The 24,600-nt window shown below is 56.3% G+C and overlaps 1 protein-coding gene across 2 annotated transcripts in view; it reads left to right on the forward strand.

Annotated features, from left to right (window-relative positions):
- The window catches only part of TRAF3 (TNF receptor associated factor 3), a 73,674-nt gene that overhangs the window by 43,339 nt on the left and 5,735 nt on the right, over positions 1-24,600 (forward strand). Inside the window, exons 2-10 of one of the 2 annotated variants that reach the window (XM_023745978.1) lie at positions 818-1,079; positions 2,127-2,178; positions 5,466-5,570; positions 6,362-6,529; positions 12,370-12,450; positions 14,996-15,070; positions 16,848-16,940; positions 20,098-20,238; positions 24,350-24,533. In XM_023745978.1, coding sequence (XP_023601746.1) covers positions 835-1,079; positions 2,127-2,178; positions 5,466-5,570; positions 6,362-6,529; positions 12,370-12,450; positions 14,996-15,070; positions 16,848-16,940; positions 20,098-20,238; positions 24,350-24,533 — 1,144 coding nt within the window. In that variant the 5' untranslated portion in view covers positions 818-834. The remainder of the gene's footprint in view (positions 1-817; positions 1,080-2,126; positions 2,179-5,465; positions 5,571-6,361; positions 6,530-12,369; positions 12,451-14,995; positions 15,071-16,847; positions 16,941-20,097; positions 20,239-24,349; positions 24,534-24,600) is intronic. The other variant, XM_023745979.1, reaches the window with a different exon arrangement.

The following is a 24,600-nucleotide window of genomic DNA, read 5'->3' on the forward strand; positions in this document are numbered from 1 at the left end:
CCGGTGGCTCTGTGGGCGCGAGTGCGGGGACCCGACGCTCTGTGGGCGCAGTGCGGGGACCCGGCGGCTCTGTAGGCGCAGTGCAGGGACCGGCGGCTCTGTAAGTGCGGGGACCCGGTGGCTAGCGGGCGCAGTGCGGGGGACCGGTGGCTCTGTGGGCGCAGTGCAGGGACCCGACGGCTCTGTGGGCGCAGTGCGGGGGACCCGACGGCTCTGTGGGCGCAGTGCGGGGGACCGGCGGCTCTGTGGGCGCAGTGCGGGGGACCGGCGGCTCTGTAAGTGCGGGGACCGGCGGCTCTGCGGGCAGAGTGGGGATCCATAGCTGCGGGGTTGGTGAAGTGATGGGGCCGGCAGGAGGCAAGGCCAGGCCTGTGGTGCCCAGGCTCGGGTACCTGGGGCACTCGTGCGGGGTGGCACCGCGCACACTTCAGCAGGAGTCTGCAGTGTGCTTGACTGCAGGCCATCACAGCACCTCCACCCGGTCAGCCAGCAGGTGGCCTCCACAGAAAGGCCGGCTGGGAAGCAACCCTGGCGGAAGGGCTGTGGTTTCAGCCAGGGCGTCGGAATGGGGCCTCGATGGGAGCTTAGGGCCCAGCTAGGTGTTCTCTGTGGTTTAAAGAACCTTCAAGATACAATCCGTGCCGTCAGGGCTGTGAGCGGCGGCGTGAGCGTGCACGGCGCAGCGGGCAGGCGCCCCCCCCCACCCCACCCCAGCACCCAGCCTCGCTCAGGCTGACAGGCGTCCAGGGCCGTGTCTGCTGTCTCCTTGCTGGGCCATGGGCAGCACTTGACTCATTTCTTGTTGTTTTCCCAGCAGAGTGTCTCTGTCTCACAATGGAGCCGAGTAAAAAGATGGACCCTTCCGGCTCGCTGCAGACCAACCCGTCGCTCAAGCTGCACCCGGACCGCAGCGCGGGCACCCCGGTGCTCGTCCCCGAGCAAGGAGGGTACAAGGAGAAGTTCGTGAAGACCGTGGAGGACAAGTACAAGTGCGAGAAGTGCCAGCTGGTGCTGTGCAACCCCAAGCAGACCGAGTGTGGGCACCGCTTCTGCGACAGCTGCATGGCCATCGTGCTGGGGTAGGCGCCGGGCCACTGCGGCGCGTCTCCGTCTCCTGCTTCTCCATAAAGCAAGCTCCAAAGGGGACCCGCAGAGATGGGCCACCTAGGGAACCCGGTGGGAGCACAGCTGAGCGCAGGGGCCTCGGTGACTGAGGCCTGGACCGCCAGCCCCACCCCGCAGACTCTGTCTGTCTCCTCCCGAAGCATCTGTAAAGTCTCTCCTGCCGCCTTCTCAGTGGCACTGGCCACTGTCCCTGGTGTCCCCTGTCCCTGGCGTCCCTTGTCCGTGGTGTCCCCTGACTGTGTTGCCGAGTTTGCTTGAGGAGCTCACAGTTCCGTGGAGGAGACGCCATCAGCCAGGGACACGTGCTCTGCGTGCGGGAGAGGAGGACAGGCAGCAGGGAGGCCGGGCGCGCCCCTGACGAGGAGGCACCCAGTGTGTGTGTGGCGGAGCGGGTGTGCGCAGAGCATGCACTGACCTGGGAGCCCTGGTCAGCCGAGTCCCACTGCCATGGCAGAGTCCAGGGTCCCAGCGGAAATGACATGGGCGAGCGAGTGTCTTCTCCACGGTGTCTCCTGGGCACAGTGTGGGCACACGCTGCCCGCGGCCGGGCCCAGGGCCTGGGAAGGTGCCCTCTTCTTCCTGACTCAGCCCCGAGCGCAGCGGCGACCTCCCTCCTGGGGTCCTGCCCAGGGCCCCCGACAGACCGCCTGTGGGTGGGGGACTCTCGCGGGCTGTGAAGGCTCCGCGGGGGACGAGCGCGTGGAGAAAGTGTGGCTCCTGAGACCGGGCACTCCCACGGAGGAGCCCCACGCATGGCTGGTTTTGGTTTCTGAAATAAAATTTCACTTTTAACCGAACGGGGCTTTCCAGACGGGACTGACCTCGCTGTTCTGCTAACTTCCTTCGAAGTTACCCTTCCACAGTCTGCCCTCTCCCTGCGGCCCCACTTCCGCCAGCCAGGCCGACCCCACAGCGCCGGTGGCCGTGAGGGCTGCGACCCCGAGTGACAGGACCGCGGCCAGAGGCGGCTCCGCTCTGACGTGTTTGTCTCTTTCCCTCAGCTCTGCCAGCCCGAAATGCACTGCGTGTCAGGAGAGCATCGTTAAAGATAAGGTATCGCTGGGTTCTTTGTCAGTTTTGTCCTGTGTTGGGAGCTGGGTGGTTTGCGTGCAGCGCTCGGTCCGTTCTGCCTTGTGGCCGCTGGCTCCCGCCCCCATGGGCATCCTGAAGCCATGACCCACCTGAGATTTCAGCCCCTTCCCTGCCCACGGGCCTGTGCGCGGGGCTCACAGGTGTCACGGGGGCCACTCTGTCAGAGACCAGAGGCGCCAGCCCACCCACGGCTTCCCCCCGGGCCCTCCCTGTGCTGCCACACTCCACCAGGCACACTTGTAGTTGGAAATGACTCATTGAAGTACTTAAAATATCAATAAAAATCCGTGGTTCCGATGTTTTGATTAATGAACCTAATAGTTTCTTAAATGCAGGCCATGACATTGTGGTGAAGTTCTCGCTCGGGCTCCTGGCTGCGGCCCGGCAGGCTGGCCTCTGTCTGCAGCGAGGAGCAGCGGCTGCGGGCGCTGGCAGGTGCCCCGGCAGGGCAGGGCGGCTGGGGACCCGCATGGCAGTTTAGAGATGGAATTAGCCAAGTCTCCATCTGCCTTTTCTTTCTTTTTTCCTTTTCTTTTTCTTTAAATCTTGATTGTTGAGCGTATTGCAGATGTCCCCCTTCCCCTACTGCCCCCTCTCCCTGGTTCCCGCCCCCCTCCCCCACCCTATTGTCAGTGTCCATGGGGAATGCATGTGCATATGGGATCTTTGGTTAGTCTCTTCCCTCCCTCCCCCCTTCCCTCTGAGATCCGTCAGTCTGCTCCATGCTTCCAGGCCTCGGTTCTATTTTATTCACCAGTTTATTTCATTCATTAGAGTCCTGGTTTGCTTATTTTGGTTTTTAGGTTCACTTGTTGATAGATATGTATTTATTGCCATTTTATTGTTCATATTTTTCATCTCTTCTTCCTCTTCCTCTTCTTCTTCCTCTTCTTAAAGGACACCCTTCAGCATTTCATATAATACTGGTTTGGCGGTGATGAACTCCTTTAGCCAGCCCCATCTTCTCTGTGAAGCTCTTTATCTGACCTTCAATTCTAAATGATAGCTTTGCTGAATAAAGTAATCTTGGTTGTAGGTTCTTGCTATTCATCACTTTGAATATTTCTTGCCACTCCCTTCTGGCCTGCATGGTTTCTGTTGAGAAATCAGCTGACAGTCGTATGGTACTCCCTTGTAGGTCACTAACTGCTTTTCTCTTCCTGCCTTTAAGATTCTCTGTTTGTCTTTAACCCTTGGTGTTTTGGTTATTTCTTCTTTCCTTCTCTAGTTGTAGGACTTCCATTCAGCCAGCTTTCAGGCGGTTCTGAATGATGGTTGTTCTGTATTTTAGCTGTAATTTTGATGTGGTTGTGGGAGGTGGTGAGTACTGGCGTTTACCTACACCCCCATCTTGATTCTCCTGCCTTTTCTTTCTAAGCCTTTACCTGTTTCTAAAGACTTCGGTTGGTAACAGGGAAGGGAATGTTTCTAAGAAAAACAAATCACCCTGTTCTCCTTATCTTAACATTGTAGCTAACCTTGTTAACATGCATCTAACCTACATAAAGGGAAGAAGTCGGAACAACAAACAACGGACTGAGAGGGCCTCTTAGTCTCTCATTTCATTAATCAGTATTATTCCTTTTTTTTTTTCAATCCTCACCCAAGGATTTTTTTTTCCATTGAGGGAGGGAGGGAGAGAGAAACATTGATGTGAGACACATCAATTGGTTGCCTCCTGCACTTGCCCTGATGGGGCTGGGGATGGAACCTGCAACCCAGGTACATGCCCTTGACCAGGAATCGAACCCGAGATCCTTTAGTCCCTGGGCCGATGCTCTAACCACTGAGCAACCGGCCAGGGCAATTCCTATTTTTCAGTGGCATTGATAGCTGGAGGGAAAATGCTAGTTTTGTTGAAGAAGCATAAGTGAGATGAGTCACGCCGTGGGTCCTTGTGGGGCAGGGCCCTGGGAGACCAAGGTCAGGCCGCTGGTGGAGGGCACTGCGGCCCTCGGCGTCCTCAGCTGTAGTGCACAGTCTGAGCTCTTTAGCTCTAAAGCTCTGTACTTCTCGTGTTCTTATGTTTCCAATCATAAAGTTAAACTCAAATGGCTCCAGAAACTTTGACACAAAAAGGAACTATTTCTTACCGGTTAAAAACACCTGTTTGACTTTCGAATCTTAAATTATGACCTATTTTAAAAGTCCTATTTATAAGGAATTAGATCTGACTCCAAATTAGTTTATTTTTAACTCTTCACAGCTGTCAATTCTGCCTCTCTGCTCTGGGGTTGAGAAAGGCTCCCTGTCTGGTTTTCCATTGTGACAGCGCTAGCATGTGGGAGTTTCTTAGAATTAAATGCCCAAGGGCTAACGGTAACCATGTCGTTAGGAGTGAGCATACCTGTTTTCTAAAGGGGAAACAGGATTAAAGAAAGGAGGGTTTTCATTTTGAAAGGGAAACATTTTCATTATTGGATCAACTTTGCAATATATATTTAAAAGGATTTTTTAATAGCAGGCTAATGCCTCCTTTTTGCTAAAAAATGAGTTATCAGTGACTTAATCTTCGGAGAAGGAACCAAAATAAATGGTTTACTAACCGTCTGTGAGATGTGGCCTTTCACGGTAGTTTCTGTAGTCAGCGATCTACCAAGGCATCAAGTTCTCCCAGGTTCTGCCCTTGAGCCTTGACCAGAGGTGAGCTCCCGTGGCCACCTTCACGGTGCCGGCTCCTGGAGTGTCCAGAGTTCCAACGTGAACTCGGTCCTGGTGTGCCCGCCTGAGATTGTGTCAGCGTGAACCCAGCATCCTCTCAGTGTTCAGTGTGACTTGGTTCCTTTTGGCTTCTCTAGTAAAAGACAGTATTAAGGTTGTGCTATTTAAATGTGTCTCTACCCAGCCAGCGTGGCTCAGTGGTTGAGTATCGACCTATGAACCAGGACGTCACGGTTCGATTCCCGGTGAGGGCACATGCCCAGGTTGGGGGCTGGATCCCCAGTGTGGGGTGTGCAGGAGGCAGCCGATCCATGATTCTCTCTCATCATTGATGTTTCTATCTCTCTCTCCCTCTCCCTTCCTCTCTGAAATCATAAAAATATGTTTAAATAAATAAATGGTGTCTCTTTGTGGGGCAGCTTCTCCCTTCTGCTTGTAGACATGGGAAATGAAGATGGTCCTCCATGCTTTGCGGCCCACGTAAGGGAAGCTTGCGTGATTTTTTCAAAGTGGTTTTGCATCGCCCAAAGCAGCAGCCTGTGGCGATGAGGGATGCTGCCCGCCTCTCACCGCTGTCCTCGTTGCAGGTGTTCAAGGATAACTGCTGCAAGCGGGAGATCCTGGCCCTGCAGATCCACTGCCGGAACGTCGGCCGCGGCTGCGCCGAGCAGTTAGCCCTGGGACAGCTGCTGGTCAGTACCGAGGTCGCAGGGGGTCCCGTGTACACAGCGTCCCCGGCCAGTGTGTGTGCACCTAGGCATTCATCATCTAAGACCTGCCACACGTGAGAGCAGTCATACCACGTGGGCCGGAAATGTCCCTTTTGTGACACCATTAGCAGAATTCCCCACTGGGTGTAAACTCGCCACCCTATTTAGAACAGAAAGAAATCTGTATCGAGTTTTAATTTTGGAAGATCCATTAAAACCTCTTATTTTTACCATGAAATTCCACATAACTTCTTGTATTTTTTTATTAGTATCACTAGAGACCCGATGCACGAAAATTCGTGCAAGGGTAGGCCTTCCTTCCCCTGGCTGCCGGCACCAGCTTCCCTCCGGCACCTGGGACACAGGCTTCCCTCCTCCAGCAGGCACCCGGGACCCGGGCTGGCTTCCCTAGGCCCTGGCTTCGTCAGGAAGGACTCCAGAAGATGTCTGGTCTAATTAGCATATTATCCTTTTATTATTATAGATTTTATCCTGAAAGGATATTTGAATTAGAATAAAACAAAGTCCTCAGCAGATAACCATTTATTTATCTAGGGAGAGAAGTTGACTGAATTCTTCAGAGCAGTATCGTTTGAGGAGCCACTGAATGGGTGTGGGACTCAGTGTCTTTGATCCTGTGTCACTCTCCTCTGGAGAGCTGGTCTGTGGCAGATGGAAATGTTTCTGAGGGAGCTGATTGCGTGGAGGCCGAAATCGGGCGCTTCCAGTGGTATTTGCTGCTGACTAAGAACTTGGGATTGTTTGTCTCCCAGGTGCATCTGAGGACTGACTGCCAGTTTGAAGAACTCTCGTGTGTGCGTCCAGACTGCAAAGAAAGGGTCTTGAGGAAAGACCTGCGCGATCATGTGGAAAAGACCTGTAAATACCGCGAGGCCACGTGCAGCCACTGCAAAAGCCAAGTCCCGATGATCACGCTGCAGGTGCAGTATTCACGTTCCACCTACCGCATGCTCGGGCCAGATGCGATCTGCCCGCAGAATAGCGTTTACGTGACTGTTCTAACAGGAGTAAGAGAAAAGCCGGGCGTAAATAGCAATCTTCATCTGACTTCATTTCAGAGTTAAGCTCCATTTGTTTTACTCATTTTCATTTACGTAGTTAATGTTTTCATTGCCTGGGTTGACTATCACTTGGGTTGCCAAAAAAATGAAGACTAATTATTCAAAAGAGGTAGACTTTCTCACTCGTCCCAGGGAATGGCTCCCAAATCGTGTTGGATCGCCTAATTTCTTACCGCCCTGTGAGCCCTGTGATAACCATCGCGTCGGCACAGCCGTCTGTCTCGCAGGGATGTGGAGTTCACATTTTTCTCCAACTGCGATTATTTTGGCCCAGTTCAATATCGTGCGAGTGTTAGAATCAGATCCTTTATCTGTAGATTAAAGAGAGAGAGGGGTGATGCGGATGAGGGCAAACTTTGAAAACAACCAGTGGTGTGGGAACCCTCAACATGGGTCCATTTGTTGAACAACATTTATTAAGCGCCGGGCGTTGTTCTGGGACCTGAAGGTCCATGGCGAACAGGCGGTGGGTGGTCCGGTGGGTGCCGTGGAGAGCGGGCCTGCGGCTGCCCTCCGACACAGTGGCGTGCGGGAGAGCTCGAGCAGAGGGAGCAGCGAGGAGACCCAACTGAGCTGGAACTAGCTGGGCAGGTGGACTGTAGGAGCTGTGAGGCCAGCGCACTCCCAGCACTGAACACAGTCGAGGTGCCGAGGGTCAGGAAGCCGACGGCAGCTGGGAGCTGGGGGTGAATTCCCTGCACTGTCCATCCAGCAGGTATGACAGATGGCCGGGGCCGGGGCAGGGAGGCACTATGTTGGCCTGGACAAGGAGAGCAGGGAGAGGGAGGGGTTCTGGGGTAGTTTTGAAGGTAGAACCAATGGGATGAGCTGAAGGCTCAAGTATAGAGTGTGCGCTAAGGGTGACGCCCAGCATTTCTAGGAGCCGGAGCGTCCTGCCGAGGTGGGGCCCGTGGGGGATAAGAGGCTTGGGGGGCGAGGGGGAAAGCGGGGTGTCCAGGCTCCAGAAGGTATGAGCATCTGGTCCTTGCAGCCATGGGATGGGTGTGACTGGAGAGCCCCGGTCAGACGGAGCCTGGGCACATGGTGCTTGCAGGCCGCTGAGACGGGAGGTGGTCCGCAGAGGAGAGGCTGCTGTCAGGGGTCAGGAGAGGGGTATCCGGGTGAGGGGCAGGGCAGGCAATGCTGCTGGGAGGCTGCTGGGAGGGGCTGGGAGCTGACTTCGGGGTGAGGCAGAGCGATGACGGTGGGGTCATCAGATGGGGGGACAGGGAGGGGGTGCAGGGCCGCAGCCGCATTCCTGGTGGATGTTCTGAAGCAGTTATTGACCAGAATCCAGGAAAAGTCTTTGTTTTTTTGGTACAAAATCTTTATAATCTTCACGTTTGCCTGACTTTGTATGACTTTCTCATGCCTGTGGCTTTCTCCCGTTGTGCAGTCTTTCCCCTGCGATTCTGTAGACGCTCCCAGGTGTGCGGAACTGGGAGGAGCTGGGCCTGCCCTTTGGAACGAGCGGAGTCTTGGTCACGGCTGAGCAGGGCCTCGGCGACCCCTCCGGTGCCCGCGGCCGCCCCAGTGAGCGGGCTCCAGCTCTGCACGCGGTGGCATGTTGCTGTCAGACACGCCCTTTGCTTCTTGCAAGAACCACTTACCTCTATTTGCAGAATAGAATCCAGTAATTATTCATTTGCGAAAGAATTGTAGAGTGTGTCAATTAAACATCACGCAACTGACTCTGAACTCCAGACGGGTGTGAGGAGACTGGTGTTAAAATAACAGCGGAGGGATTCACGAGACGTTTGAGTGCCTGTTGGACCTGGTTGAGCTGGTTGCTCAGGACGCACGCGGTCTGTCCCCTCCCCTCACTGCCCCTGTGGCGGGAATAGAGCGCCCGAGGAAGGCCGGCTCGGTAGCCTGCGGGGCCACGCGGGCCTTGGTGGCAGGTAGCATTCGATTTGATCTGGGTCTTAAATTTGTCAGCGGCAAACAGGTGCAGAGGCAAACGGGTGAGAGGCACAAAAAGATAGTTAGCAAGTTTGGGGCCTGAGTTGTGCCAGGAAAGACTCTTGGAAATTCACTGCGCTCTAGTGATCCACTGTTTAACGATGCAGATATGCCAGGTATGTTAAGGCATGTGCTTCCGTCTGCCAGGGCCTGTACCTCACAGTCCCCGCTCGTGCACGGGAGCTCGACCCGAGCAAGGCAGGTGCACTCGCTTCCTCGCACACCTGTCCCGGTGGACTGGCGCGGCTCGATTCCCCGTCTTCTCCCTTCGTCTCCTCCTCCCAGGCCTGGCCTCTTAGTCCCCACGCCTGTGCTGCTGAGTAAGACGCAGATTGGCAACCTCTCTCCTGTGTTTGAGCCGGTATCGGTGTTACATCAGCGGGGCTGCAAGTAGCATGATTTTACATTTAGTCTGGAAATGCTCGAATATGGGTCGGTTGTGTTCATTTGTGAGAAGTCAGAATTACATAGATCTCATTTTACGGGACAAGGTGCGTTGTAATGGGAGGATGTGTAGGCACAGCCACGTTGGAAAACGAGTTGGCGGAACATTCCTGTCCTCAGTTAATGATCCGCTCCTCTCCTAGCGGGAGGGGAGGCTGCCGTGCACTCGCCAGGACCGTGGCCGCACAGAGCCAGCGCCGCGGGAGCCAGGAAAGAGCCCAACGTCCACCTGCTGGGAGGGGCACAGGTGGTGGTGGCCCCAGGGACACTTGTGTGACGGTGTCGTTACACACCTGTGAGAGGTGAGGGCCTGCACCGTGTGCAGTGCACGGATTAGCCTGAGGAGCCTGATACGGCCCAGGTCGCCGACGGCTCCGAGGGTAGAATTCTGTTTTGATGAAATTCAAAAGCAACCACAACAAAACAGTATCTTGTCTGGAACAGATTCGTGTGTAAGGGAACCTTTTAAGCAAAGGAGTAGAAGCAGAGGTCAGAGGTGTGGGTGGTGACTGTGGGGAGGCGGTGAGACTGAACAGGAGCACACGGATAGGTGAGGCCAGGGCTGGTCCTGCTCACAGCTCAGGTGTGTCCCAGTACGTCCCACTTACTCTGACAGGCTGATCCATCATGTGCTGAGTTCTTACCAATAGATGAGCAGCTTTTTAGATATTTTTGTATTGATCTCAGAGAGGAAGGGAGAGGGAGAGAGATACGTAAAAACATCAATGATGAGAGAGAATCATTGATCGGCTGCCTCCTGCATGCCCCACACTGGGGATTGAGCCCAAATCCTGGGCACTGCCCTGACCGGGAATCAAACTGTGACCTCCTGGTTCATAGGTTGACGCTCATTCACTAAGCCAGGCCCACCAGGCGATGGGCAGCTTTTTAATGGGTGTTATTCTCTTTTGGCTGCTGTAACAAGGGATCACAGAGTTGGTGTTTTAAAACAACAGAAGTTTATGCTCTAACAGTCCTGGAGCTAGAAATCCAAATTATGGATTCTTCCAGAGGCTCTGGAGAACGCCTCCCCCTCTCCTCCCCCCCCCCCCCCCCCAGCCGGGGGCTCCTGCGTGCGCTGCCCACAGCCTCATTGCCGGGGCCGGCCCGTGTTCACATGGCCATCGTCCTGCTGCGTGTCCTCTCCTCGTGTGAGGACCCCCCTGATCCAGTGAGGCCCCATCTTAACCTCACGTCCGCGTAGACCCTCTTCCCAAGTGAGCCCACACTGAGTTTCCGGGTGGACAGGAATGGGGAGAGGGCTCACTGTTCAACCCACCGGAATGGGCGAGAGCCAAGAAAAGGCAAGTCACAGGGAACATAAACGACCAACATAAAAAACCTGCTTAGCCACGCGCTGTTAACACTTGGAGTGCGGGAAACGAGTTAAGTCGGCTCGCGTGAATTGCGCGTACTCCGCGGGAGCCGTCTTTAACTCGGTTCATATAGATTTGCGGTGGAGTGCGGGAAACGTGTAAACTCGGGCCGATTGTAACTGTGTATTACCAAATATTTGTTTGTAATCCACCCTTTTGGTGGATGGAACAAAACCAAAAGACAGAGCCATCTTATATTTTGGCGGGAAATTCACCCCCACTCCAAGTGTTAAAGAATCCCACATCGGTCGCTGCCATCCTGACGGTCACTGTGGGAGTGTGGGACGTTTGTGGGACTGACAAGGCAGGCGCTTGCCCACGTGGTAACGGGTGTGTGCAGGGTTAGAGGAGGCCGGTGGCGATACCTGTCAAGTCCCATTGAAAGAGCCTCTCCCGTGGCTACCCAGCACAGCCTGCGTCCTGACATCTGTCCTCAGGCACCGTGCACAGATCTGCAGAGGCCTTGACTGCCTGGCCCTGCGGCCGGACACTGCTCCCACCCCACTTCTCCTCAGGGCGCCCCTCCTGCCCCTCCCCCCCCAACACACACACACACACACACACACACACACACACACGCTCTCTGCATCCCTAGGGTCCTCCTAGGCTGGTCTGTGCATGAGGATGGGACGGGCAGGTTGGGGAGGAGGCAGAGCGTTGCCTGGTGAGCTCTGAGGCCCAGGCCTGACTCCTCCCTCCCAGCGCCCGCCACCCTTGCCTTTACAGGTGCGGCGGAGGCGGAGCTCTTGTCCAGGTATCTCCCTGAAGACCTGGCCCTGGGCACCAGGATGCTGCACACAGGCAGGCAGGATGGGAAGCCAACACGGCGCCTCGGGGAGGCCTGTGGTCGAGGGCCCTCCAGTGAGCTCCAAGCAGCGTGGCCTCGCCCCCCGGGACCTCGGACCTGGCCCAGCAGCAGAGCAGCGTGTGCCGAAGGTCACCGCTGGCCACAGACCCAGAGACGGGCCTTAAAACCACGCGAGAAAGCACAGTGTGCGGCCTGGCTCCGGGCCTCAGGAGAAGCATCCCCACTCACTCGCCCACATGGGCCACCCTGTCCTCTGCCCACACCTGCCCAGTCAGACCCAGGTGCCTGGCCAGGCTCCGTCACTCAGCTCAGCAGCCTGGCCTGGGAGGCCAGAGAGAAGCTGGAGTGTCCGGGGCCTGGCCTCCTGGGCTCCTTGCTGAGCGCGCAGTTCCCCCTCCGCCTCCGCCTGCTCCCACGGCCCTGTCGCCTGTCACCTGTGCTCGGGGCCCTTGCCCTTCCTGCACTTATGGACAGGTGCATGGGTGCCGGCGGCATCGAGTTGATCAGTCCCTGTCACTCAGGCCCCTGCACTTGAAATTGGTGCCATCCAGAGAAGGGCTCAAGCAGAATTTACCCATATTTTCCAGGCACTAAAGATAATTTCAGTAGGATTTCAGGGCTGCATTTAACTACCCAGGAGGTCTGGCTGTTCCGGGCATTTGAGAAGCATCATTTCCAGACCCCAAACTGAGAGGCCAGACAAAACCCGTCTCCCCGAGAGCCAAGGCTGGGCCTGGGCTGGTCTCAGCCCGCCCTCCCCTCCCCTCGCCGCTGTGGGCACAGGTGCCCTGCTAAGAGCACACACTGCTCCCACAAGGGCTGTATGTCGTCAGGGTGACGGGGCTCCCGTGAGGCCGTATCTTCCAGCACTTGGTCGGTGTGAGGGCCTTGGTCGGTGTGAGGGCCTTGGTCGGTGTGAGGGCCTTGGTCGGTGTGAGGGCCTTGGTCGGTGTGAGGGCCTTGGTCGGTGTGAGGGCCTTGGTCGGTGTGAGGGCCTTGGTCGGTGTGAGGGCCTTGGTCGGTGTGAGGGCCTATCCGGACGGACGTTGAGTGCCTCCTCCGGGTCCTGTATGTCTCAAAGCTGACGACACGTTCCTTTTCTCCTGCAGAAACACGAAGACACTGACTGTCCCTGCGTGGTGGTGTCCTGCCCGCACAAGTGCAGGGTCCAGACCCTCCTGAGGAGCGAGGTAAGGGCGCCGCTGCCTGGCCCGGGGTCCGAGGACAGCGAGCCATAGACACCCCTCCCTGACTCCGAGACCCTAGGTTTGCAGATCACAATAGAAACCCTCCCGCTGCTCTTGGGAGTCGGAGGTTCAGCAGCAACTAAAGGCCGCAGTGTCCGTGCAGGACGAGTGTTGCTAAGAATTGAGAAAATGGGATTGCTTCCAGTGCAAGCAAAGGAGATGCCATTTTTAAAAGCAGCTGTTTTTAAATCAGTAAAATAGGAATTACTGTAGGATTATCCCAAGAAAATGGATTTGTTCAGAGATGCTGCCGGAGCACTTAGGCCGCGCATGCTGGCGGGGTTGGCGTGGGAAGCGAGTGGCACCAGCCAGCAGCTGCGTGTCAGGGGCCACTGGGAAGGCACCTTCCCCAGACATACCCAGACGGAAAACTCCAAGGGTTCTTCATGTCTTTGCATCCAATCCTGACCTGGAGCCCCTTTGGTTGCCATTTGGGGTGCCATTGGGGCTCACGTGGGCTCAGTGGGCTCCGTGGGTGCGTGTGTCCCCTTAGTCCTGAGGGCTCTGCTCTGAGAAGTCCCCTCAGCCTTTGGGCCACTAGGAATTTTACCACTGGAGACAGTGTGGGGAGCATCCCCTCAGGTCCCCACTGAGTGGGAGACGCGGGGTGCAGGGAGGACCCCAAGAGCCGCTCTCCCTCGAGGTGCATCCTGCACAAGTTGACTGCGGGGCGAAGGCAGGGTCTTGCCTGGTGGCCGGTCCCTGGCCCTGAACGTGCCTCTCCGAGCAGCGGGGAAACACATCGATTATTTCCACAACCAGAGAGCCGCTCTGTTAACGTGAGCGCACGCAGAGTCTGTTGTTGAAATAATTTCAGGGTCTTATACACTCTGCTAAATCTTTACTCACTCAGGGCTATCTGAATTAGGGATGAAAGCTGCCTCCATTTTGCCTCTAAGTTATTTTTATTTCAAAAAAATCTTTCAACCAGCATTTACCTTGAGTTTCTGGTGAAAGGTGTTATTGGCGTATAGATTATTCTTGCCTCTATTCCAAAGTGCCTGCAAATTCTGTAAGGCTTTGCGAGTGATGATAATAAAGCCAATTTAGGAAAAAGTGTGACCCTGAATTTATGGCGGCGCCCTGACAATCGCGTGGACTCTGCTCCCTGATCCCGCCGCATAGCCGGCTGCTCGTTCCCGACGGCGGTGATGGCAGTGGAAGGTCCTTTTAAAGTTTAAGTTGCTCAGGCTAAGCCTCTGCCGGCCCGTGATGGACCTTCTAGGCCAGTGATGGCGAACCTTTTGAGCTTGGCGTGTCAGCATTTTGAAAACCCTAACTTAACTCTGGTGCCGTGTCACATATAGAAATTTTTTGATATTTGCAACCATAGTAAAACAAAGGTTTATATTTTTGATATTTATTTTATATATTTAAATGCCATTTAACGAAGAAAAATCAGCCAAAAAAATGAGTTTGCGTGTCACCTCTGACATGTGTGTCATAGGTTCGCCATCACTGCTCTAGGTGCTCCCTCGGTGCAGGCCGGACTCCAGGCTGGGTCAGAGGAGCCTCGGTGTGCTGGGCTGCCGCTCAGAGACCGCAAAGGTGGCCGTGGCCGGTCCGGTCCCTCAGTGCTGGCCCTCCTCATCGCAGTCGCAACAGAGAGCAGTCCTGTGGCCACTTTCCTCTCTGTCCCAAGTGCTGACCTACAGGGAGGGGCCTGCTTTGTCCTGCAGACCAGTGCCCCCCCCACCAGAGTGACGCCCCGCAGGCACTGGGGGTGTGGCCCTGGCCCACAACAGACAGGTCCTGATTGTTCCTATAAAGGTCTGTCCCCGGAGTTTCCTGATGAGAATGTATTTCTTCAGTAAAAGGAGAAACTGCCCTTACATTGCGTCAGCCCAGGGCCCAGCACCTTCTGCCTCCGGAGGGGGCGTCGCAGGTGTAGGTGGTTTGTATGGACCAGTTGCCGACCTGCAGCTTCATCCTCTCCCAGGTCCTCTAATCCCCGTCAGCGAGAGGTGATAGCTCAGACTCCTGTTAGCGCGGCCGCAGGGCCTTTGGAGACCGCGGTGCACGCCCTGCAGGGCGAGTCAGGGAAGGGACGGGAGGCGTCCCCGCTCCTTGGGAAGTGTGTTTGTGTGCTCTGTATGAGGTGTGTGGCCCAGTTGCATCCCGGATGCTTTCCTTTTTTGTGTTTCATGCAATTTTCGTTTACAGTCTTTCAATGTGCATTTCAGTTTACGTTTCTTCCTTTCTTATCTCTGGCACTGCAGACGGCAGGTCACGTTTCGAACATTCCTAACGAAAACTCGAGTTTAAGCAACGCTACAGTGAACGTATTTCCGTATATTGGTGTATCTGTGTACACACGTGACAATACTGTGAACTCACTGCCGAGGAGTCTGGGAGCCGGTGACGGGACACACCTGCGGCTGTAATCGCCGTCCGTGACGGTGCAGCCTGGGTGCTCCTGTGCCTTTAACCTGTTTGAACATTTTCATGCGAATGTTCGTGCCACAACTCACGTCTCTTTCCGTTGCAGTTGAGTGCCCACTTGTCAGAGTGTGTCAATGCCCCCAGCACCTGTAGTTTTAAGCGCTATGGCTGCGTTTTTCAGGTCAGTATCCGATGTCTGTCCTTCCCCGTCGCTGACGTTCTGCCATGGGAGCAAGTTATTACATTAACATTTTAACGTGCCACTTCTGGGCTTGGAGTCCTTGCATGAATCCGAATCACCCTGTTGCGTGGGTGACGGTGGGGCTTTGAGAGTTAAGGTGAACACCTGAGCCAAGAGGAAGTCAGGATGTTCCCGTCTGAAACCAGCTAGTGAGTGGGTCGTACAGGCCTGACGGGGGGTGGGGTTTGCAGCCAGACGGTGATGGCGATGTCGGCTGTAATGCTTGTAAGTATGTAGCCGGCTGGTGTGAGCAGTGTGCGTATCGGTGCACTGTGGTGAGGGTCACACACATGTGTATCCATAAATGCATTCTGCATACAAGCCACACCTCCTGGGACAGCAGCAGGAGAGGACATCTCCATCATTGCTGTGACAAACCTGTTTCTGACTTTTTAATTTTTTTTAGGGATATATTTATATATATATATATATATATATATTTTAAAATATGTTTTTATTGATATCAGAGAGGAAGGGCGAAGGAGAGAGAGATAGAAACATCAATGATGAGAGAGAATCATTGATCAGCTGCCTCTGCACGCCCCTCACTGGGGATCAAGCCTGCAACGCAGGCCTGTGCCCTGACCTGGAATTGAACATGACCTCCTGGTTCATAGGTCGGCGCTCAACCACTGAGCCACGCCGGCCCGGCTATTTATTGTTTTTAACACGTCTGAGATTGCTAGTGAATTTAAACTGAGTTTCTATTTAAGTGTGTATCTTAATATTAAAACTATGAAAAGACAGTATCTATTACTATTAAATTATTTTATATTTAACTTTATGTATGAGCCACACATCGTTATGAAGTTGGTACCGAGACATGCTGTCCTAGTATTTTCTCAGGAAGTGAAAGCCTGAGCATGAAGAGGACTGTAGCTTCTCTCTGCCCCAGTCTCCTGGGGACGGAGCCTCGCCCCTGTGATGTCGTGTGTAGTACCTTTCATTCTGTGTCTGTGTATGTATATGTTGACATATAGCAACACTTATGTCAACATATACATAGGAATATTCTCTGTACAGAGTATATGTTTTGGAGATCATTAAAATGCTTCCTGTGGCTTCTTAATTTTCCAATATCAAAACAAATTCTATTTTCCTATCAATTACTTCCTAAGTATGGAAGCACTACTTGAAAGCCACCTACTTGCTGTGGCTTGGTTCCTGAGAATGGTTCTGCATTCTTATTGTTCTCCGGTAGCTGGTTTATTTATGTTTCTGTGTAACTTCCTAAGTAGCCTTAGAACAGCGAGCAGTACATTTCCTGCTACAGTGTATGTCACTGATAAGTTAATGTTTTGGTGAATTAGTCAGAACCCTCATCTGATTACATGTTCACTCGATTACTGTAGCAGTATCTAGCTGTAACTGAAGCTGTCCAAACCCGTTTATATTTTAATGAGTAAATTTCTAAAGGAAGGAAAATGATATGTCTGAAATTCAATTTCTTGATGTTGTTAAGTATGAAACAGCCGAGAAGGCACTTGGTGAGGGCAGCTTAGGAGTGAAGCCGTGAGCCCGAGATCCCTGTACAACTTCAGAGCCGCCTCCCGTGCACCCGCTAGCAGTGGAGTGGGGCCGCTGGGCACGGCAGTCAGTCACGTCCCAGGAGCCAGGCTCCCGCTTCCCGTTGGGTGCTGCCTCCGGTTCAGGCTTCTCCGGGCTTTCTGCTCTGCTGTGGGTGACGAGGGCTAATGCCCTGCACTTTGCTCTGCAGGGGACGAACCAGCAGATCAAGGCGCACGAGGCCAGCTCCGCGGTGCAGCACGTGAATCTGCTGAAGGAGTGGAGCAACTCCCTGGAGAAGAAGGTAGGACACCCACGTGCTGCTGCTGGTCCTCTCCGTGGTCTCCTCCACTTTGTGGGAGGGACCTTTTCTATGGTGATTCACGTCTGAGGGTGAAAGGAGCAGCACCCAGAGATGGTCAAGTAAATTCTCCTCACACAGTCTCCCTGTGAAGGTGTTTGCGTTTGTTCTATTTTTTTATTGCCAGCACGTGTGCCGTGCTTTTTAAAAATCGTGTGGTTATCTTAGCATTGCTCTGGACAGGGACTGCCACCCAGGCAGACCTCCCTCTCCTATAAATGAAGTCGCATTGGGCACCGGGCTCATTCCTTCCCACGTTGGCTATGGCTGCAGCCAAGTGGAGCAGCTGGGACACCGGGGGCCGCACAGCTCACATCCTACCCTCTGGCCCTTAGAGAACAGGTGCCAGCCCCGACCGGGAAGGCATCTCATGTCACAGGTTCTCCACCGGCTTCTCAGGCGGCACCGTGGGAGCTGGGGCTCCGAGCAGGCCCTTCCCCAGAGGGACTCACTCGCCCGGCTGCCCTTCGAGGGGCTGGCTGTGGGCGGGCTGTTAGCAGCCCCTTCCCGGGGAGCTGGTTCATGGGGTGCTGCTCGGCAGGGCTTTTCCGAGAAGGTGAGGACCTCAGAGTAGATGGAGTTGTCCTGGGGTCACTCGCTGCGGGTTACTTACAAAGTGAAACCTGGGCGCCCAGCACACTCGCAGGGAGAGCGCAGCGGAGGCCCTGAGCAGCGAGCAGCCCGGTCAGCCTTGTCGGTGCGGATCCGAATGCCTCTTTTCAGTTAAATCCAGGCAATTTAAATATTCATGTACTTGAAATAAAGCAGCGTTTCAGTATAGATGCCATAGCTGGAGATGCACACGCACACGGAGCAGGCGTCCGTTGGCCGTGCAGTGAACGTCGTGAGTCACGTGTGGTGTCCTATCAGCCGTGTGTCTACGCTCTGTTCTCGGTGGTTTTCCTAGAAGTCTTTTCTTTGGAGACTACTGTTTCTGCTTTTTTTAAAAGTATAGGTTTTGCCCTGGCTGGTTTGGCTCAGTGGATAGAGCGCCAGCCTCAGGCTGAAGGGTCTTGGGTTTGATTCCGGTCAAGGGCACGGACCTGGGTTGCAGGCTCCTCTCTGGCCAGGGCTCTGGTCCGGTACGTGCAGGAGGCGATGAATGGCTGTTTCTCTGCCTCTTCTGCTCTCTAAAAAGTCAATGGAAAAACACCCTTGGGTGAGGAATTAAAAAAAAATGTATAGGCATAGATGTCAGGGCTTCAGTCTCTCCCTTCTCATCTATTTAAAAGGTTCTCTTGCTCACGAGGATGAGTTGCTTATCCAGCTGCAGGAGTTGCATAGCGTCTGCGGGTCTGGGGTGGCGGCTCCCCGCTGAGACCTGCGGGCGCCCGAGGTCCGCCCCCTCAGTGCGGCTCCCCGCGGGGAAGGGCCTCCCCGGGGCCCACGCACAGCACAGCGGCCTCGCTCCGGACACTGGCGCCTGGGGGGTGCGGGGGCTGGAGCTGCAGGGGATGGGAGCAGCGGCTCCTGGGTGCGGCTCAAGGGTCTGCCCGGGCCCCGCCCCCCCCAACCCCCGCTGCCTCCCCTGCATCCCCGCCCCCGCGGGCGGACCCTCGCTCTTCACTGGGCCCAGAGCAGAGCTGGACCAAGATGGAGGCCACGTGCCCTGGCGCCGGTCCTGCAGGGGGGCCTCAGGCAGGTTCACGCGGCAGGAAGGGGCGTGTGGGTCGGTTCGGAGACTGGGCCTCACATTCGGGGTCAAACTATAGAAAATGTCCTGTGAAACCGGGAGTTAAAGGCGCCGTCACACCTTCCATTTCAGAGGCTCGCGCCCCAGGGAGCAGCACCATCTGGGGGCCACGCTTGGGAGGGCGGGGCCGGGGGTGCAGGCGGGCGGGCTCCCCGAGTGAAGGCATCAGGAAGGAAAGGGGCTTCGAGCAGGGCAGCCCCTCGGCACAGACCGAGTGGAAGGTGCTGTTGTCTGCGGTGGGGCCGAGCCTCCTTGGCGCTTGGTTTGCTGCAGAGAAGAGCCCGGTCGGGCATCGGCATCGGTGTCAGAAGAGCGTCTGGGGCTGTGACAGCGGGACTGAGGACTGCCCTCGGGCACGTGCGGGCGGCGGGGCACGTGCGGGGGCACGTGCGGGGCCACGTGAGGGGGCACGTGCGGGCGGCGGGGCCACGTGAGGGGGCACGTGCGGGCGGCAGGGCCACGTGAGAGCAGCGGGGGCACGTGAGGGCGCTGGGGGCACCGTGCGGGCGGCGGGTTCACGTGTGCGTGGGCGCTCGTGCGGGCGAGGCGTCCTGTTCCCGGGGAAGTGCGCGGCGCTGAGCGGAGCCGCAGGGAGCACGTTCGTTCCCAGTGAGATCACGACGTCCAGAGGCGCTGCCTCCGAGCTGGGGGGAGGGCCGCCTCCGGTGCTCACTGGGCGGGACTCGGCTGGGACGGCTCATTCCCTGGGTCCTTCCTGTGGTGACTCGGCCGTCCCCGCACGGCAGTCCCCGCACTGCCACCCCCGCGGTCCTCCGTGCGGAGAGGCTGTGGGTGATGGCGCCTTTCGAGGGCCAGCTGCCCGCGTGGAATCGCGAGACGAAGCCGTGAAGGGGTTGCCGGGGGCTTCGGACCCCGCGGTGGCTCTGGGGCTCATTGTGTCCCAGGCTCAAGGGTCTGCCCGCCTCTGGACCCAAGGGCGTCGTGGCCTGGACCCGCCCGGGGCGGCGCGGGCGGGGCAGCCAGTCCTCCCCGGGCCTCCTGGTGGAGGGAGCGCCCTGGCGGGTGCGAGGTAACGAGGTAACGCAGCGGGTAGTGACCACATTATTTACAGCGAACGGAGTGAGAGGGAACCGTGTGAGGAAAGCGCCGCCTGTGATGCCCGCTGTTCAGGCGCACGCGCAGGGCGAGGGGGCCATGGGAGTGCGTTTCCGCCGGAGTCCGAAAGCCTCTCCGGCGAGAGGCTCATCGATTTCCAGCAAAACCTTTAGAGAGCGTCCGGCTCGTCCTGGCACTCGGGGCGCATCGCCCTGCGCGGTCCGGTCCGGGGTGAAGGGGTGTCTCCCGGAAGCCTCCCCGGGAGCTCAGGCCTGCCTTCCGGAAGCCCAATGGTTACTCGTTAATATGAAACCGCATTTTGTTCGCTTAATGGCAGCATTCCTTTTTCAGGTTTCCTTGCTGCAGAATGAAAGTGTGGAGAAAAACAAGAGCATACAAAGCTTGCACAACCAGATATGCAGCTTTGAGATTGAAATTGAGAGACAAAAGGAAATGCTGCGAAATAATGAATCCAAAATACTGCACTTACAGGTAAGAGGCACCGCCTGGCTGGAAGGAGGGGGGGGGCGGCCCCAGGACAGGGCCCCTCCCTCCCTCGCTCTCTGCCTTTGACCCGCTGTGGGTGCAGCAAGACTCACAGCCCGTGATTTAAACATTAGCCCTTTTATTTTTGAGGATTTCGTGTTCATCGGTGGTTATGTGCAAGGTTTCACTTCCCACAGTGAAGTGAAGGCAAACTCTCTGGTTCCAAATTTCCCGGCGATTCTCGGGCTCCCTCACCCGGGTCCCCGTGGGTGCAGAGCAGCAGCGCTGGCCCCTCGCTGCCCGGCAGAGGCCGGCGTGGCTGGGCCTGGAGAGAAGGATGGTCCCGCCTGCGGCCAGCTCGGTCTGCGAGGCCCGTGTCAGTGTGTCGTCCTGGCGGCTGCTGTGCGTCAGACACCCCAGTGCCGGCCAGATGGCTCCTCCGGGCTCGCCCTGGGCGTTTCCCCGCCTCCCCTGGGGGAGAGGCCGCCCTCAGGCGCTGCACAGGGGCTCGTTAAGAGCTTCATGGTCTGGACTTCGTGCATGTCCAGGGATGAGGAAAAACACTGAAATGCTAGGTTGTGTTAGGAAAGGTACAGGTCGTTAGCGCCGAATAGCCAAAAAGTACAGCATCGTAAACCACCAGCAAGCCTCCTGCGGGAAGTCCCTGGTGGTGTTTTTTGTGTTATTGTTGTTTTTTAATCTTCACCCGAGGATATTTTTAGAGAGAGGAGGGGGGGGGGGTAGGTGGGAAGAGAGAGAGAGAAACATCGACGTGAGAGAAACACATTAATTGGTTGTCTCCCGCATGTGCCCTGACCTGGGCTGGGATCGAACCTGCAAGCCAGGTACATACCCTTGACCCGGGTATCTAACCCAAGACCCTCCTGTGCACAGGCCAGTGCTCTAACCATTGATGCACCTGACCGGGCCCTCACCTGCCTGGGGCGCAGGACGAGCCATTTGTCGCGAACCTGCTCTGTTTGACCTGGGGCTCAGGGCGCATGGAAAGGCTGAGGAGGTTGCACCTGTTAAAAATAGCAGCAGCATAGGAAAGCACGGATAGGTCGTGGGTTCAAGTGTAACCGAGACACTGGAATCTGATGATGAGGTCATAGTCGCCCTCGTTGGAAACCTCCGGATTCTCTCTGCATTCACTTCCTCTTTCGGTGAGAAAAGTTGGAATTTAATGTCCTTTTCTGTAGAGCTTAGTCATTCCACTGCGTGTGAGTTACATTTCAAAGCTTCTGTGATTGAATAAACCCATGAGATCTAAGGAAGGCGGAAGCCAGGTTGCGGGATGGTGAGGTGAAGCGCACAGCGAGGAGGCGGGGCTCGGCTCGCTGGTGTCCTTCTCCAGAGTGAGGACCTGGGGACAGGCTGTATTTAAACGGGGGCTCCAGCCGGCTTGATCTCGGCTCCCCGCAGGCTCACGTGGAATCCAGCCAGGAGTGAAGTGCAGTTGATCGCTGACCCCGCTGGGAGGTTCCAACGCGTGGCTGGAGGAGAGAAAATCCGTCCGTCTCAGTAGACGCGGGTCTTCTGAGCCCCATGGCTGTGCGCCAGATGTGTCTGTCAGCCCCGCGCTTCCTCTGCCGTCCCTGCAGGCCCCCTCCAGCCGAGCCCGGCAGACACGCACCTGCCGTTACTTCCTTCCTCGGCTCAGACACCCCCCCACCCCCACCCCCGCCCCAGCTGCCCGGAGAAGTTTGTCTTAAATGCTGTGCTGTGGCCAGAAATACTTATATGACCGGCCTCTGTCACCTGTGTGTCCTCAGTGCAGAGAAATGGGTCTTCTCCCCACCCACCTTTCCTGGCTCTGGCTGCTCCTCAGACACCTCAGGTGTCAGTGCCACCTCCTCCAGGAAGCCTGGCGGACCCCACCCTCTCGCTGTCCCACAGCCCCGTGCATGGGACCCACCCGGTGCTCTGACCCTCCAGTGGGCCCTAAAGTCCCGGACGCAGCGGCAGCGCATCTGAGCAGAGGGTTCTCACGGACAGGGATGCAGACAGACGACTCGGGTGGAAGTGAAGAGTGTGTCAGCTTAATATTTGACGTTTTAAAGAACCTTTTCCTAAATTAGAAAGGCAGCCTGGGTATACTGTAAGGCCCAGGTCCCGTTGTCAGGAGGGTCTGGGAGGACCCAGGGCTCTGGCAGTGGCGGGTCTGGGACAGGCGTGTGCGGTGACTGAAAGGCCCAGCCGCTGGCTCCGAAGTGCCCGTGCACGAGAAAGGAGCTGGTGCGCTGCAGGCAGGCCCCGCGCTCGGGTTGCCACGTGGTGTGCGGCCGCAGTTTATCTCGGCTCCCGAATGCGTTTTTCCTGAAAGCCCCACGCCTGCGCTTGAGACCTATTCTCATGGGAACTGCAGCTGCCAGGTGGAGCCTGCTCCTCAGGAGTGAAGCCCCCTGTGCTGGCTTTTCAGCGAATGCTCGGCCAGGACCGGCCTCTGCTTCAAGCAGTGCCGTTCGTACGGGTGACGGTCATTTGAAAGGGCGATTTTCCTCGCTGTGTGGAGCCCCTCCTACAGAATTGGGTTGAGCCTTGTCTGTGTACCCATGTGCCCGTGAGCGTGCCCGCGTTCCGGAGCTGGGCCTTGCTGTCCGTACGGGAGCTCACGGTTCAGACACCACAGTCTGTCCTTGAGGTGACCACATGCCCACAGGCCGCTGTCCCAGGCTCCTCCCTGTGGGGTGGGGAGTGCAGGAGGCTCCATGAGACATGCATGCGGGGCGTGTCTTGGGCCAGGCTCCTGGCTCCCTCAGCATCGCTCACGACCGGCCGGTCACTGCGGGTCTCCTTTAGTCCCTGGGAGCCCCGCCTGTCACCTCACAGGATGAGTGCATACCCTGCACAGGCACCTCGGGTGTGGTGCTCGCTAGTGTGAAGAGGGCTGTGCCCCGAAAGCAGACTCGGGGGCCAAGGAAACGCCCACAGCCCCCGCCTTAGAGTAAAAAGCCCCCGCCTAGGAGGAGGAATCATCTTTCCTTTTTAAACACGAGCCCATGCCAGGCTTTCTTGGAAAGAAGAGGAAGAGTAACACTGCTTTTGCCCCAAAAAAGTAAGCCATGTTTGTTCCTTCGTGGTTAGTAACATCCCCCAAAGGTGCTGAAACTTATGTGTTTAAAAATAGGCTTTCAAAAGAGGAAGTGAATTTGGCCCCTCCCTGCCCCCCAGTTTAATAGGGGCGCATTGCCCAGCCTCCAGGAGCTGTATGTCACAAATGCAAATTCTTTTTAGAAGTGAAAACTCTAGGTCCTGGCCTGGTCTGGGCAGTGGGCATGCCAGTCCTTTAGCTGGAGTGCAGGTCTCGTTCCTCCAGTCCCTGTAGAGATGTAAATGGTCTGTGTGTTTCTGGGAGGAAAGGTTTTCTGAATTATCTAAATTAAAATAGCAGAGCCTGGCCCACGTGGCTCAGCGGTTGAGCATTGACCTATGGACCAGGAGGTCACAGTTCAGTTCCCAGTCAGGGCACATGCCCGAGGTGTGGGCTTGATCCCCAGTGTGGGGTGTGCAGGAGGCAGCCAATAAATGATTCTCTCTCTTTCTCCCTTCCTCTCTGAAATCAATAAAAATATGTTTAAAAGTTAAAATAGCGTAAAGCCAGGCCTCGCTGTCAATAGCACGTGTGGGCCAGCAGTGTGGTGTTCTGTGGCCTGGAGGGCGTGGGACGTGGAGCAGGGAGCAGGGGCGGAAGCAATCCCCTCACCCCCCCACCCTACCCCCGCCAGGGCTCTGTTCCCTCAGCCCTGGGCCCAGGCAGCCAGGGAGGAGGCCACATTGGCCCCAGCTGATGGCTGGAGAGCCTTTCAGGACAGGCCTTCCGACAGGGCCAGTGGTGTCACTTGAGCATCATGAACCTGAGACTCCCCAGGACAGAGGGATGCGGGCTGCCTGCCCTGCCATCGGCGGGTGAGACCTGTGCTGAGCTCGGTCCCCTCTGGGAACGTGGACCCTCATCCCTCATGTCTCCTGAGATTCACGAGAGGCCCGTGTGCAGGGGCAGGTGCGGGGCTGCCCTGGCCCGGAGCTGGCCGCTCCGCTCCTACCCAGCCTCTTCCAGTGGTGGCACGGGCGTTTCCAGAGAGTGCTAACTGTGTTTGTCTTTTTGATGCCTTTGGTTTGGAAGCGAGTAATCGACAGCCAAGCAGAGAAACTGAAAGAGCTCGACAAGGAGATCCGCCCCTTCCGGCAGAACTGGGAGGAAGCAGACAGCATGAAGAGCAGCGTGGAGTCCCTGCAGAACCGGGTGACCGAGCTGGAGAGTGTGGACAAAAGCTCAGGGCAGGCGGCCCGCAACACAGGTGAGCGCGGGCGGGCGGGGCAGTGACATGTCTGGAGGGACTGGGACGGGGGCACACTTCGCAGACT

This window comes from Myotis lucifugus, unplaced genomic scaffold (assembly GCF_000147115.1).
Source record: "Myotis lucifugus unplaced genomic scaffold, Myoluc2.0 scaffold_610, whole genome shotgun sequence".
Taxonomy (NCBI): Eukaryota; Metazoa; Chordata; class Mammalia; order Chiroptera; family Vespertilionidae; genus Myotis; species Myotis lucifugus.